Source organism: Phaseolus vulgaris, chromosome 5 (assembly GCF_000499845.2).
Source record: "Phaseolus vulgaris cultivar G19833 chromosome 5, P. vulgaris v2.0, whole genome shotgun sequence".
NCBI lineage: Eukaryota > Viridiplantae > Streptophyta > Magnoliopsida > Fabales > Fabaceae > Phaseolus > Phaseolus vulgaris.
The window spans coordinates 27,142,493-27,157,752 of record NC_023755.2 but is presented as its reverse complement, the minus strand read 5'-3'; the positions used below and the strand labels follow the sequence as shown (position 1 = coordinate 27,157,752).

Sequence of the window (15,260 nt, the reverse complement as noted above, 5' to 3'; positions counted from 1 at the left end):
GTTCCTCTTCAAGAATTTGCTAAACTTTCTGGATAGCAAGCTAAGGTTTTCTTCATCACTATCATCGCTGGATTCTTGTTTGCCTTTGTTCTTGGAAGCTTTTAAGGCTATACTCCTTACGTGCTTGTCTTCGCTTTCTTGAACATTGAGTCGATTCATCTCTAACTCATGTTCACTAAGCTTGTCAAACAAAGAAGCCATACTCAAGGATGTTAGATCTTTAGATTCGGATATAGTAGTTACCTTAGGTTGCCATGATCTATCAAGACATTTCAAAATCTTGATGTTTAGCTCTTCCTTTTCAAAGGTCTTGTCAAGGCTCATGAGATGATTCATGATGTGCGTGAATCTTTTCTGCACTTCAACAATTGTTTCACCTTTGAGCATTCTGAACATCTCATACTCTTGGATTAAAGTATGCTTCCTAGCTCTCTTCACCTCATTTGTACCTTCATGATTTATGATAGAGATCACATAGGAGAGGCTTTTATTAATGAAGGAAGAAGTTATTCACCCACACATTTGAAGTTCTTCCTTCTAGTCTTCTCAAAATTTAAAGAAGACATAAAATAAAGAGAGGACCAAGCCTAAAGGCAAAGAAGTCTACAAGCTTTCAAGAATAGACTACAATTAATGTCTCTCTTTATAGCTTCTTTTGTATAAAAAGTAGAATGTTTAAATATATAGTTTTTAGGAAGGTGCTTAGAGGGAAACCTTAGATACCTCTTTTGTAAAGCATCTTTAGGCTTTACTTTAGAATTTTCTAGAAGGTGACTCTTCATGACTCACTAGGCGTTAGCTTAAGGGACTTTTGGTTAGCTTGTGGTGCAAGCTTTGTAAGCTTCATGACCGGCCCTTGCTCCTATAAAAGGAGGGCTTAGGTCCTTCAAAGAATAGAATTGATTTTTGAAGTAATGAAACTCTCCCAAATTGGTGATTGAGTGAGTGAGAACTTGCCTTCTCCTCTTCCTAGTCTCATCTTGAGTGCCTTGGTTCCTCAAGTGGCAGCAATTCACACTTATCTTGGAGCAATCACACTTCAAGTGGCGTGTTCATCAACCAAGAACTACAACCACATAAGTTTTCTTTCTTCTCCTTCTATTTCTTCCATTTCCATGTCCATATGAACTCCTTAAACATGTCTTAGGACTTTTCTTGCAATTCTATTCGGTGTTTTAGCTTCTTTTGGTTGTTTTGTTCGGTTCATCTTCTTCTTTGCTGAATATAATCGGTTCATCTTCCTTTTCTAAGACTTTGTTCGGTTCATTTCATTTCTAAGGCAATTTAATCGGTTCATTTCATTTCTTATACCTTTTAATCGGTTCAATTGACAAGAAATGGGCTTTCATACGAGTTTTGGTGTATTGGTGCAAGTTTTAGTGAGTTCTTGAAACATAGAACATTGATCCATTTCTATAAAAGTGCCTATTCAATCTCCAACTCAAGTTGATTCCATAAAATGTCAAAGAATCATCCATATTTTGCTATTGGAATCATATCAAGTTAACTCCAAGGTGTCCCACATTTTTTTGAAGATTTGCATTGAGAGACCCTGAAAAACTCATCTCAATTCAAAGTAGAGGTTATTATGTTTTTAACAATGCAATCAAATTTGGCCTTCTTGCTTTCAGAATCAGTCCATTGAGACCAAGGCTTTTCAATGGAAGATCCATCTTTTTCAAACTTTGGGACAAAAGGACCATTTTCAATTGCATCCCAAATTCCTTTGTCAAGTGATTCTACAAAGGTTTTCATTCTCACTTTCCAAAATTGGTAGTTCAAACCACAAAACAGAGGTGGTCTTTAGATTGAAGCACCTTCCCCAAAAGGTAGTCTATCAACCATTTAAAAAACAGTTTTAGGATCAACTTTTATAACTTTCAAGAACCAAGCGCTTGATGCCAATTGTTAGAATGGATGGCTTTAAACTAGAGGGGGGGTGAATTGTTTAAAAAGGTTTTCGCAAACTTTTAAGCCAAGAATGAAATTACTTCGAGAAACAAATGATAAGAAATTCAGTTTGCAAAAACACAAAGCAAAAACAACAGCACCAGAAAAACAATCGGTTGTTTCCGGTTTGAAAATATTAAAACTGAATTTAAAGAGATTAAGGATAGAGAGAATGCACACAGATGTTTATACTGGTTCACTCTAAACCCAGAGCTACATCCAGTCTTCTCAGAAACCACTGAGGAATTCCACTAAGCAATCAAACCTTTATCACTTACACCACAACCAAAGAAGTGAACTTGATCCCCTCAAGACACACACTCCTCTTGGTCAACACACCAACACTAAGAATGTTGATCTTGATCCCCTCAAGAACACACAACACTTCTCAGCAAACACACAAGATTTCTTTCAACAGATACAAGGATTACACTTGTTACAGAATGAAATCTGAAATCAGTACAAGAGAAAATTTTATCTCACACACTTTGATCAAACTCAATCTCTTAGCAATCTCAACACTTTCAAAATCTGTTCAATCTCAAAATCTATGAAAAACTCAAATCTTTTTTTCTATTTGTAACACAAAGTTGTTGTTTGTTAAAAAATCTTAACAAACTATAAATTGCATTTAAAGATTGGTCAAAGCATTAAAAACTGGAGCGTAAACAGTTAGAAAATCATTTAAAGCTCAGTCAAAGCACAAAACAGTTTTTCTGTTATGGTACCAAAACAAACAATCGGTTCTTTCCACGAATCAATCGGTTGTTTTGGTTTTGACAGCTCAACCATTTGAAAAACAGTTTTCAGCCTTTTCTAAAAACACCTAAGTAAAAAACAATCGGTTGTTTCGACAGAACAACAGGTTATTTTTCACTTAGCTTGAAAAAATACTTTTTCCTTTAAAAGGATTGAGAGTGCTTATGCTTTGGATTTAATCAAGAGTGGATTACATATCAAATCTACCCCATATCCTATCTAGAGGACAACTCAGCAACAGCAAGCACAACCAGCCTTCATCATCCTTCAAAGGATTTGGATTCTTCAAAGCTTGAACACCACTTGGTTCAACAGTGCTTGCTGTTGCTGAGGTGCTTTAGAATAGGATTTGGGGTAGATTATATTTGTAATCCACTATTTGTTGAATCTAAAGCTTAAGTGTTTTCAAATCTTTTAAGATTAAAGTGTTTTTCAAACTAAATGAAAAATCGATTGTTTTATACTTAGTTGTTTTTTGAAAAAGTTTGAAAACTGTTTTGGATGGTTGACTTGTTGTCAAACCCAAACAACCGATTCATTCGCTATTTCAACCGATTGTTTGTTTGGAATCCTAATAGAAAATAGTTTTGTTTGTTAAAAGAGCTTTAATTGATTTCATATCTGAATACGCTCCTGCTTTAAATGCTTTGACCAAGATTTGAATACAATAAATAGTTTGTAAATATTTTATAACAAACAACAAGACAGAAAAACATATGAGTTTTTCAAAGAGTTTTGAAGCATTTGAGTGTGAACTTGAGCTTTGGTTATTCAAGAGAGAAGTGGAATAGGATTACTTTGTATTGATTTCAGTTGATTCTGTAAAAGTGTAATTCGTTATGTAATTTGTGAACATTGTGGTGTTGTAAAGCCAAGAAGGGTTGTGTGCTCTTGAGGTTGTCAAGATCAACATTCTTGGTGGTGTATGTGCTGAGCCAAAGGAAGTGTGTGTCTTGAGGGGATCAAGGTCACTTCTTTGGTGGTGTGTATGTAATCTGGATTTGAGTGTGAACTTGAGCTTTGGTTATTCAAGAGAGAAGTGGAATAGGATTACTCTGTATTGATTTCAGTTGATTCTGTAACAGTGTAATTCGTTATGTGATTTGTGAACATTGTGGTGTTGTAAAGCCAAGAAGGGTTGTGTGCTCTTGAGGTTGTCAAGATCAACATTCTTGGTGGTGTATGTGTTGAGCCAAAGGAAGTGTGTGTCTTGAGGGGATCAAGGTCACTTCTTTGGTGGTGTGTATGTAATCTGGATTTGAGTGTGAACTTGAGCTTTGGTTATTCAAGAGAGAAGTGGAATAGGATTACTCTGTATTGATTTCAGTTGATTCTGTAACAGTGTAATTCGTCATGTGATTTGTGAACATTGTGGTGTTGTAAAAGCCAAGAAGGGTTGTGTGCTCTTGAGGTTGTCAAGATCAACATTCTTGGTGGTGTATGTGCTGAGCCAAAGGAAGTGTGTGTCTTGAGGGGATCAAGGTCACTTCTTTGGTGGTGTGTATGTAATCTGGATTTGAGTGTGAACTTGAGCTTTGGTTATTCAAGAGAGAAGTGGAATAGGATTACTCTGTATTGATTTCAGTTGATTCTGTAACAGTGTAATTCGTCATGTGATTTGTGAACATTGTGGTGTTGTAAAGCCAAGAAGGGTTGTGTGCTCTTGAGGTTGTCAAGATCAACATTCTTGGTGGTGTATGTGCTGAGCCAAAGGAAGTGTGTGTCTTGAGGGGATCAAGGTCACTTCTTTGGTGGTGTGTATGTAATCTGGATTTGAGTGTGAACTTGAGCTTTGGTTATTCAAGAGAGAAGTGGAATAGGATTACTCTGTATTGATTTCAGTTGATTCTGTAACAGTGTAATTCGTTATGTGATTTGTGAACATTGTGGTGTTGTAAAGCCAAGAAAGGTTGTGTGCTTTTGAGGTTGTCAAGATGAACATTCTTGGTGGTGTATGTGCTGAGCCAAAGGAAGTGTGTGTCTTGAGGGGATCAAGGTCACTTCTTTGGTGGTGTGTATGTAATATGGATTTGAGTGTGAACTTGAGCTTTGGTTATTCAAGAGAGAAGTGGAATAGGATTACTTTGTATTGATTTCAGTTGATTCTGTAACAGTGTAATTCGTTATGTGATTTGTGAACATTGTGGTGTTGTAAAGCCAAGAAGGGTTGTGTGCTCTTGAGGTTGTCAAGATCAACATTCTTGGTGGTGTATGTGCTGAGCCAAAGGAAGTGTGTGTCTTGAGAGGATCAAGGTCACTTCTTTGGTGGTGTGTATGTAATCTGGATTTGATTACCTAGTGGATTCCCCAGTGGTTTTTGGGAAACTGGATGTAGCTCTTGGGTTAAGAGTGAACCGGTATAAACTGTTTGTGCAATTCTCTCTTCCTTAAACTCTTTAATTTCAGTTGCTGTTATATTATTGGTATAAACAACCGATTGTTTCTGCGAAACAACCGATTGTTTTTCTGTTGTTTTTTTGTTTTGAGCTTTGTTCTTGGCAAACTGAATTCCTAAATCTGGTTTCTTGCAAAGAATTTCATTCTATCTTAAAAAGTTGCGAAAACCCTCTTTAAACCATTCACCCCCTCTAGTTTAAAGTCATTAAAGCCATACATTCTAACAATTGGCATCAAGAGCTTGGTACTTGAAAAATACTCAAGTTTGATCCTAAAATCTTTTTTCAATGGCTGAAAAACTACCTTTTGGAGAGGGTGCATCAATCAACAGACCACCTCTTTTTTTTGGTTTGAATTACCAATTCTGGAAAGTTAGGATGAAAATCTTTGTTGAATCTCTTGATAAGGGAATTTGGGATGCAATTGAAAATGGTCCTTTGATTCCAGAAATTGAAAAAGATGGATCTTCCATTGAAAAACCTTGGTCTCAATGGACTGATTCTGAAAACAAGAAGGCCAAATTTGATTGTATCGCTAAGAACATCATAACATCTGCCTTGAATTTGGATGAATTTTTCAGGATTTCTCAATGCTCTTCGGCCAAGGGGATGTGGGACACTTTGGAGGTGACTCATGAAGGAACCAATGATGTGAAGAGAGCTAGAAAGCATACTCTAATTCAGGAATATGAAATGTTTATAATGCTTAAAGGTGAGTCGTTGAAGTACAAAAAAGGTTCACCCACATCATCAACCACCTTATGAGCCTTGGGAAAACCTTTGATAAGGAAGAGCTAAACATCAAGATCCTCAAGTGTCTTGATAGATCATGGCAACCAAAGGTGACAACAATTTTTGAGTCAAAAGATTTGACATCCTTGACAACGGCTTCTTTATTTGGTAAGCTTAGAGAACATGAGTTAGAAATGAATAGACTCAATGTTCAAGAGAGTGAAGACAAGCATGTGAGAAGCATTGCCTTGAAAGTTGTCAAGCACAAAAGCAAGCAAGAATCAAGTGATGAAAGTGAAGAAGAAAACCTTAGTTTGTTGTCCAAGAAGTTTAGTAGATTTTTGAAGAGAAATCGCAACAAAGAAGCCAAGAGGTATGGCAAGAAGAAAACTAGTGATTTCAATTCTAAGAACTATACTTGTTTTGGTTGTGGTGAACAAGGGCACATTAATGCAGATTTCAAAACAAAGAAAGCAATGAAAAGAAATCAAGCCACAAGGAGAAAAAGGGAAAGTCAAGAAGAGCATACATAACTTGGGATGAGAATGAAGTCTCCTCATCAAGCTCATCATCAAGTGAAGAAGAAAACACAAACATATGCTTGATTGCAGAAGGAGATGATGAGTCATGTAGCTTAATGACTTTTTACGGCAAGTGCACCACGTTTGTCAGAAGTAATAATTGTCCCTAAGGACGGATATCGATCCCACAAGGAACAGTGAATTATCGAGTACAATATTCGCTAAATATATCAATAAAAAGAGTTTGAAGTGATGATGTTGGCACTGATCAATAAGAAAACAAACAAAGAATTAGTTGCTTCAATTGAAAAAATAGGATTAGCTTTCATCTCTTCCACTCTCATGTATTTTGATTAGCATGTTAATATTAAGTTCTTTGATTGAAATTGATGCCCGTAGAAAATTCATTTATATCGATCTCTCGCATATAAAATCCTTAAGAATGTTTCCTAAATATCGATCCCTCGCATATTTATAAAAACAACTTAGAATCACACTCAGACGTTAATGGCAATTAACATTTCAAGTCTATCCCTACCACTCAAATATGCTAAGTATTGATGTTTAGGTCCAAACCCTTAAAATACCTCTTGGTCAGATTTAAGATTCTCAATTTGTCACGGAAAGTTAAAAGTAAAACAACAATACCAATAATCAATCAAGAACTGAATATTAATATATAAGATATCACCTCAATACATAAGAGTTTGAGCAGATTACTCCCAATCCCAAAGGGTAGAATTATCCACGCATACTTCTAGCACCTTCCATTCTCCCAATTGGGTTACAATTCACTCTATGGTGTTTTCCTATCAATCAAGGTTGAGCCTCTAGCCCTCTATTTATCCTAGTTTTCTAGGGTTAGGTTGTTTATTGTGTCGTGCTAATGGGCTAAATGATAAAACATAAAAAAGGTCCAATCTTTCTTTGCATCTTTTTCCATTCTGGGACCTTCTATCTTTATCTTTTTAGCTCAAATCATTCATCTTTAATCCAAATCTCCAATCTTCCTTAGAAATTTGCAATTAACACCAAATTTGGGAATAAAATACTCTTATTCAAATAAAGATCATAAAAAATGTAAAAATGTATAAATTCATAAATTAGGGATTATTTTATATGTAAATTAGCAATAAATCCTCATAAATGCCTATATTTTAATATGAAATATTACTGAAATTAGACACTTATCACTCTCCCCACCTTAGAATCTTGCTTGTCCTCAAGCAAAGTAAATGAATATATTTGAATTTAAATATCAAACAGCTTAATTAACTAAACAACAGATCAAATTAGAAACTTATGATGCTTCCAAATTCAAATATAGAAAATTATAGACACAATCAACTTCCAAGATCAAATCAAAACAAAAAAATGACAATTCATCAAGGAATATCTTCTCATATGCTCACAGGTAAGTGTTTCTCTCTATTTTCACTAAATCATAACAAATCACAGTTGTTTTTCATTTCATCTTCAAATCACAAACATATTAGAAACATGAATCTTGAGGTCTTTTCCAGGGTTGTAATGAGGTTGGGCTTCCAAAAAATATTGGTTTTTCTTAGATAACAAAAGGCACATCTTAAAGAAGAAGAACATACCTACAATTCAATTATAGAGAACATATATGTTATCTAATTACCACTTTCTTTCGATATCACCTTTTTCCTCATTTTCTTTCTTTTCATGATTTTCATGAAATTTTTTCTATCTTTCTTTTCTATTTCTTTTTCTTCTTTTGTTTCTTTTTTTTTTCTTTTTTTTTGTTTTCAATAAAAGGAAAAAATTCTTCCTATTTTCAACTTTTTGAACTTTCACAATCAGAACCAACCATTCCCTTTTCTATATGTATTGCATCTATTTTCTCCTTCCTTAGACATGCTAAAGGGTAGGAAATTATATCAATAAAGGTTAAGGTGCAATATTAACAAAAAAATTCTTGGCCCAAAGGGGATATATAAAAAAAAAGGAATTCTAATATAAAGGTTGACTTTTTGGCCCTGGCTCCTTATTAACACAAACAAATGCCTCAATCATCTTCATGCTCTTTTATGATGCAACAAAAATAAAAATTAAGCAACCACAACTATCAATTCATCAGTAAAACTCTCAAAAATTGTTTCAGGTTCACACACTCACTTGGTTTAAATGGTCTCATTCCTTTTTGTCTTGTCATTATCTGTCCTAATCAATCATCTTGTTAAATTTTCATGTATCATAATTTTAACTACATTTGAATAGGGATTCAATCATATTTTCTTTTCTAACTTGTGTCTAATTCATCTCACTATTTAATATTTAAACACAGATTCTTTTTTCCACAATTCAAAATTAATATTCTAGTTCTTTTTTATTTGAAAAAAAAATAAACTAGAAAACAATCGAATTAAAATTGAAATTTAGTCAAGAAAGATAATTCAAGACTTAAAATTACCAAACTAACAAAACAGGAAATTTATTCAAAATAAGCAATAAAAACAAACTAAACAAATAAGCAAATAAATAGAAAACAAAATAATCGAAAAATAAAATAAATAAAATAAGAAAAAATTCAAATAACTGAAAAGAAAAGAGAATTAGAGAGATAAAACCATATTTTTGTTCAATCCTCTCTTCTTAAGAAGTCATCCAGCATTTTGTTAAAATCTTTATCTACAGTCTTGCTTCATTTGCTGGATCTGCCCCCTGAATAATAGAACCGGTCCCCAGGTCAAAAATACATAACCTGCAAAATGATTAGGAGGCATATAGGATTTTTTTTTTTTATATTATTTACTTTTTTATTTTTTTATTTTAAATAAAATCAGCAAAGGTAATAAAACAACATAAAACTAAAATGTGGACTTGGTTGCCTCCTAGTAAACGCTCGTATAACGTCATCTAGCTTGACGCCTGTTTATTTCAAGGTGGAATATCTCTTTGATCCATCCTTCTGTACACATTCTTCCCCTGCATTAAACTTTTGAAGACCATAAAAAAGATTTAAAGTTACCTCCTCATCTTGAGTTCTAACTTGAAGTTCTCCTTTGTCGACATCAACTATGATTCTGGCAGTCTTCATAAAGGGTCTTCCAAGTATCAAGGGAACCTCCTCATCTTCTTTCATGTCCATCACAACAAAATCCACAGGAAATGTGAATTTATCCACCTTGACAAGAACATCTTCAACCACACCATATGGATACTTGGTTACTTGATCAGCTAACTTTAAAGTCATCTTGGTGGATTTAATCTCCAAATCACCTATTTTCTTCAGCATTGCCAAAGGAATTATATTTACGCTTGCTCCCAAATCCAATAAAGCATTGGCTACTAATAAAGCACCTATAGACACGGGAAGGTTAAAACTCCCTGGGTCCTTGAATTTTTTAGGCAAGCCTTTTTGAATAATGACATTGTATCTATCCTCCAGCTCTATATTTCTTTCTTCAATATAGCTCCTATTCTTTCGAAATCTTTCAAATGTTGAATCTTGCTTCAAATTTCCTGCAAAATAATTTTTAGGGAGCAATTTATCAAAGAATTTTCTTTCCTTCTCTTTTTTGGAAGGAGAACGAGGATATGATAAATCTTTTTCAAGAACTCCTCTCTCCTTATTTTCACTTTTCCTCTTTATTTTTTCCTCCTCACTTCTCTCTTTCTCATCTCTTTTCCCCTTTGTCTCATATTTTTCTTCTTTTGCAGCCACTACATTATCGCAATGCTCTTTTGAATTGGTTTCGCTATTGACTGAAAACTAGTCATTTTGTTCCTCTGCAATTTGTGCAATTTGTTTGGTCAGTTGTCCCATCTGGATCTCTATACTCCTAATCATGGCCATGCTATTGTCCTGCGCTCTCACAATATTGTCCTGCGCGCTCACAATCTTTGTCAGGGCGTCTTCAACTTTACTCATTGTTTCAAGCATGGATGGATCATCAGCTTCAGGTGAATTGTGCTGATAAAAACAGTGACCATTAGGATGAACACCTCCACAAAAATCACACCTGATTGACTGACTCTGGCTTTGAGATGAATGAACAACATATAATTGTTGGGGCAATTTAACCATTTGTGTAGTTAGTTGCTCAATTTGTTGTGTCAGAATCTTATTTTTAGCCAAGAGTGCATCTTTTAACAACCCTTTATTATGAAGATCTTGTCCATCATGTTGGGCTTTATAATCAGTTGATGCCAATGCATCAATAATTATTGTCGCTTGTTCTACATCAAGGGCCATCATTGTACCACCAGCTGCAGCATCTAGGAGCATCTTTATGTCAGATCAGGTGTGATTTGGGCATTTTCTCAATATCATCTTAAATCTTTCCCATGTATCACAGAAGACTTCATTTGCTCCTTGTCTGAACATAGAGATTTCAGACTTTGCTTTGATGTAGCGAGAAATTGGAAAAAATCTTTGTAAAAAATTTTCCTCTACATCCTTCCAGCTAGTGAGGCTCTGATTTGGAAGTGATTTGAGTCATTCCTTAGCCTTTCCTGCCAATGAAAAAGAAAACAAGCGCATATAAACATTTTCAAGATCACCTGATTGAAAACCCATTGTTCCTACCAATTCATAAAATGTATCCAAATGTGAATATGGATCCTCATTGCTGTAAATTGATAGGCACTGATGAGAGTGAGAAAATCGGGATTTATTTCCAAGGCCTTGGCAGTAGTAGGTATTGCAATACTAGAAAAATGTTGTTTTGGTCCTAGGTACATGACATAATCTCCAAGTGTCTTCTTAGTAGGTGGTGCTTGTTGTTCTGTCATGTTGCTTTCCTAAAATATTAGTGGAAAAAAAAGAATAGAGTATATATATATATATATATATATATTTATAAACAGGAATTTAAATTGCTAACTAAAATAAAATCAATAACTGCCTAAACTACAAATTAAAACTTAAAAATAAAATAAAAGAAACAAAACACTAAAATGACACTAAGAAAATAAAACAAAAATAAAATAAAATAAAATAAAAACTAAAAACAGAATAAAAGAAAACAATAAAAAAAATTAACGTACTTAAAAATAACAAATAAATACTAGAAATAAAAAACAAAATAAAACTAAAACAAATAAACCAGAAAATTATAATCTCGTAAACAACTAACTAACTTATTTTAAAGATACTACGTAAAGTAACGTAAAAATAAAAGCTAAAACTAGTAATAGATAAATAATTAAAACAAATAAATAAAAACTACCTAAACCTAAATAAAACTACCTAAATAAAACTACGTAACTAATCCTAAAAAAAACTAAAATAAAATATAATAAAAAAAACAAAATCAAAACAAAGTAAAATAAAAATAAAAATAAACTAAAATAAATAACGTAAAGAAAAGAAAATAATATAAAATCAACAACTTTCTTTTTTTAAAAGAGCAAATCTATAATAAAATCAAATCAAATCTAATTTTAATAAAATAAACAAAATCAAAACAAATAAAAAAAATTAAAATATTTACAATATTTAGGAATTTATACTCAACAAATCAAATATGTTCCCCAGCAACGGCGTCAAAAACTTGATGACTTTTTACGGCAAGTGCACCACATTTGTCAGAAGTAATAATTTACGGATATCGATCCCACAAGGAACCGTGAATTATCGAGTACAATATTCGCGAAATATAACAATAAAAAGAGTTTGAAGTGATGATGTTGGCACTGATCAATAAGAAAACAAACAAAGAATTAGTTGCTTCAATTGGAAAAATAGAATTAGGTTTCATCTCTTCCACTCTCATGTATTTGTTGAAGATGGTTGCTGCCCTTTCAAGACATGTGTTTGATGAAGACTTCTATGTACAATTCATGTATATTTCCTTTTGCTTTAAGTGTGTCTTAGGTAGTGTTTTGAGGTTGTTTAAGAGTGGGTTTTTGCTGAGTAACTCACCTCCTAACCACTGGCCATGTGATAAGAACAAGCATAAGGTTTCTTAAACTGTTTTTCACATGTTTTACAAAAAACACGTTTACTGCATAAAAATAAAGCTGTTCTTTTCTAAATAAACAGATTCATTTTTTAAACTGATGCCTTGGCTAAGTCTTGTGAGAATTAGATTTTGTGCATCATGTATTTTGACTAAGTCTTCTACCTTTCAAAACGACTGTGTTTCAAATAGTTAAGCTTTTTCTGTTTTCGTTTTGAAAAATAAATCTTTTCATCTGTAAATGAATAGATTCGTTTTTGACTTTGGTGTCATGTCCAGCTTAAACGTTTTTCAGTTTTATCTCTGCACCAGAATGGTTGACTAAGTCTCCTCACTTAACAAATTCTCTAACTGTTTTTTGAAAATAAATCTGTTCATTTTATTTTCAATCTGTTCATTTTATAACAGCTTTAATTGTTTTTCAAAAATCTGTTATAAACTGGCTTTCTATAAAATGAAAACTTGTCTCTAAGTTTAAGAATCGTACACACATTTGAGAAAACAAGTTTTACAGCAGAGAATTAAGAGTTTACAAAGAATTAGCATTTGTTCTTCAAAGATTTCGAAAATCACAAAGTGCTTGTTCTTGTTTGGTTCCAAAAGCTTGGTGTGAAGTGTTGCTACTGTTCTAGCAATCTGTTCTACTGGTTTAAGGCAGATTTCTGCATCCTCAGTCAGGTGTAGTCGTTTCGCTTTTCATTTCTTGTAAAAGTTTGGTTCTACACTCTTCTTGATAGGGTTTCTTGAATAGTGTGTGTGTGCTGAAATAGGTTTTTTCAGCAAGTGTACCTAAGTTCTTGTAGGTTTCAAGAACAGTGGGATTTGTGTTGTTTGAATTGTGATTTAGTGAATTTCACCTTGGTTTAGGTGAAGACTGGATGTAGCTCAGTGGAGTGAACCAGTATAATTGCCTTGTGTTCATTCTCCCTTAATCTCTGCACTTAAGTTTCTGCATAACTGTTAAAACAGCAAAGAAATAAATATGTTCAATCAATAATAAATCTGGTCTTTCTGGGCTTGGTTCATACTGTTCTTAATTTCTGGAAAAGTTGTTGATTCTGATAAGAACATATAAAATCTGTTAAAAGTCACTGGAACATATTAATTGAAATAGGTTACTCAATTAATTTTCAAGCTATCAATTGAACCTTAATCAGTTGCTTGAAATTGAAGTTTGCTGGTTTTGTGATTCACTGTTTTTCATTCTAATATCAGTGTGTGTATCTGAAAAATCTATCTGCATAATCTTGTGACTAACCTTGTTGTATAAAAGCTTTCAAACACAAACAGTGCCAAAATAAATATGTTTATTTCCAAATAAATCGATTTATTTTCTGTAAACTGTGTTAAATACTGATTCTGCGAGAAACGTTTAAAAATTCAATTCACCCCCCCTCTTGAACTTTGGCACTATTAAACCCAACAATTGGTATCAAGAGCTAGGACTTGTATGTTAATCAAGTTTGTTTGCAATAATGTTTGAGTTTTAAGTGCTTTTTGCTGAGGGATCTGCTGTTAATAGACCACCTATGTTCAATGGAATGAATTATGCGTTTTGGAAAATTAGAATGCAAATTTTCATGGAATCTATTGATGCATTAATCTGGGAAGCTGTTGTCCATGGACCCTATGTGCCAATGCAGGTTGTCAAGGATGAAGAAGTGGTAAAGCCAAGATCTGAATGGAATGAGACCGAAAGGAGGAAGGCTCAACATGATCTTGTGGCCAAGAACATCATAACCTCTGTATTAACAATGGATGAGTTCTTCAGGATATCCCAATGTAAGTCAGTTAAGGAGATGTGGGAAGTCTTACAAGTCACTCATGAGGGTACTGAAGATGTGAAGAGGTCAAGAAAACATGCTCTCATCCAAGAATATGAATTGTTTAAAATGCAACCCGAGGAGAGCATTGCTGATGTGCAGAAAAGGTTCACTCATATTGTGAATCACCTTACTGGTTTGGGAAAAGAATTTGACAGAGAGGAACTCAACATAAAGATATTGAAGTGCCTCGACAGAAGCTGGCAACCAAAGGTGACTGCCATATCTGAAAGCCGTGATCTGTCAAAGCTGAGAACTGCTGCACTCTTTGGAAAGCTAATGGAGGATGAGCTAGAGCTCAAGAGACTCAAAGAGCAGGAAACAACAGAGAGAAAACCCAAAGGTCTTGCACTGAAAGCAACTGAACATAATGAGATCAAGGAGGAAAAAGAAGATGCTGAAGATGATGAAACAACCAGTCTTCTTACAAAAAGATTCAGCAAATTCCTAAAGAAGAAAAGCAGAGATAGGAACCAGCAGAAAAGAAGGTATCCTAAACCTAATGATTCAAATTCCTCTAAATTTACTTGCTTTGGCTGTGGCAAAACAGGACACATCAAAACAGACTGCCCATACAATCAATCAAAGGATAAATCTGCCAGCAAGAGAGTTGAAAGGAGCAAGGGAAGAAGAGCTTACATCTCATGGGAGGAAAATGAAGTATCTTCAACCAGCAGCTCTTCAACTGAAGATGAGGAAAACAATCTGTACCGCCCTGGTGGTCGGGTGTGATGACGTGGCATCCTGCTACAGTGTAGGCGTGTTGACAAGGTGCCAGGTTGGCATAAGGGAAGGAAGTCGGGGGGCACGTGTAGTCGCCAGTTGTTAAGTTGGTGTGTTCCAATTTCCAGTTTACCAGAATGGGCGATCGCCAGGTTGAAGGTGAAGTCGCCCGATGTAGACCCAGGCGACCAAGCAGTCGGAGATCGCCAGAGCAAGCACATCGCCGAAGATGAAGGAGAAGCAGATTATGAAGGCGGCCGGCGAGACCACAGGGAAGGTGTATGAAGGCCCCTAACTCGCCAGTTCCAATAGAGATCGCACTCCTAAGTTAGCTATGCACTGGGCAGTACCATGCATAAGTAACTTAGCCAAAATAAGAGTAGAAGCAGCGCCAAGTCAGGGAGCCTCCAGATGATGGCACGTGTA

At 34.5% G+C, this 15,260-nt stretch overlaps 1 protein-coding gene and 1 pseudogene across 1 annotated transcript; both read left to right on the top strand.

Moving 5' to 3' along the window:
- The first annotated feature begins 5,483 nt into the window (after window positions 1-5,483).
- On the top strand, window positions 5,484-5,870 carry LOC137834223 (uncharacterized). The gene has a single exon (XM_068642284.1). It carries the CDS (start codon window positions 5,484-5,486, stop codon window positions 5,868-5,870), a length of 387 nt encoding a protein of 128 aa, XP_068498385.1.
- Window positions 5,871-10,626: 4,756 nt separating this feature from the next.
- On the top strand, window positions 10,627-10,733 carry LOC137836280 (small nucleolar RNA R71; annotated as a pseudogene).
- The last annotated feature ends 4,527 nt before the right edge of the window (window positions 10,734-15,260 follow it).